At 44.7% G+C, this 1,177-nt stretch overlaps 1 protein-coding gene across 1 annotated transcript in view; it reads right to left on the bottom strand.

Moving 5' to 3' along the window:
- The window catches only part of CCDC60 (coiled-coil domain containing 60), a 53,815-nt gene extending 52,944 nt beyond the window's left edge, over positions 1–871 (bottom strand). Inside the window, 1 exon segment of the mRNA XM_010081246.1 lies at positions 422–871. Coding sequence (XP_010079548.1) covers positions 422–871 — 450 coding nt within the window.
- Between the last annotated feature and the right edge of the window lie 306 nt (positions 872–1,177).

Here is a 1,177-nt window from a genome sequence, read left to right as displayed (position 1 = left end):
TAAACCCATCCTTTACCCTCATGCCCCCAGTATGTCTCCTCTCCTATTTTCAAGGCTTGTTACCTTTCCCTGAGTATTTTCCCGTAACTATATTCTCATTATCTCATGTTTTCCTTTTCATTCATGAGCCTGCTATTGTGTCTGCTCCGTTTTAAGTACTCTTAGTAGGAACTTTAAAGATCAATTTCAAAAGCCAGTTCCCAAACACAATATACGCATCAAAGCCCTCCCGATTTATTTAAAAATGCTCAGTATCATCAATAAATATTAGATCAGGTTGCAATTATTCACTGAAGACATAGAATATTGTTTCAAACAGAAATAATCATTCCTTTCCCTATAAATGAAGCCTTGCAACTCACTTAGAAGAAAGCCCCCCTTGCTTTTCTATTCAAAACAGAACCAGCAAAGCCAGGCCTACCTGTCCAAGCTGCCCCAAAGAGTAGAGGGTCAGTTTCTTTGGGTCTGTGTAGACAATCTCTCCAAGCTCACGATAAGGCTTCCCAAGGGGGGTGAAGAGTCCCTGAGTGAATTGCTGTTGCCTCCTACAGTAGTTTTCCCAAAACACTTGTTCTCTTGGAGGTTCACTGCTTCTGTAAATTGTTCTGCTTCTGGCCAAGACTTTTCCTTCCTTCTGATCAAAGCCAGGCAAAGCCTGAATGCACACAAAATCTCGAGGATTCAACACTTCAGTGGCTGCCACCACCTTGATTCTGCCGTTCTTCAGCTGATCTGGTACCTCAGGTGCCTTCGGTCTGCTGCTTTTACTTGGGTTTGGTACCACAGGTGCCTCGAGTTTGCTGTTCCCACCTGCATTTGCTACCACAGGTGCCTCAACTCTGGGGTCTTTAGATGCACCTGGTACTGGCATTGCTCCAGAATAGTGTTTTTACTCCCTAAGTTATGAAAAATTCTAGTTTCCCAGCTGTGAAAACACACTCCTGCTGCCCAAACCCTTTAATTTTCTAAAGGGTAGCCCAGCAGAAGAATCTGCCACTAACCAGCACCACATGAGATCTCATTCCCCTCAGCAGCCCCTCAACCAACAGAAACAAATCCTGAGGGGCCAGGAAACCTAAAACACCACCCGTCTCCTGGGTAACACCCAGAGCACCGCTCTCTGAAGGCTTTTGTCACAAAAAAAACTCCCTTTACACCTATTTCCAACCACAGCACA

The sequence above is a fragment of the Pterocles gutturalis genome, unplaced genomic scaffold (assembly GCF_000699245.1).
Source record: "Pterocles gutturalis isolate BGI_N339 unplaced genomic scaffold, ASM69924v1 scaffold14539, whole genome shotgun sequence".
Taxonomy (NCBI): domain Eukaryota; kingdom Metazoa; phylum Chordata; class Aves; order Pterocliformes; family Pteroclidae; genus Pterocles; species Pterocles gutturalis.
The sequence above is the reverse complement of the archived record's forward strand: the minus strand, read 5'-3'. Positions and strand labels throughout refer to the sequence as shown.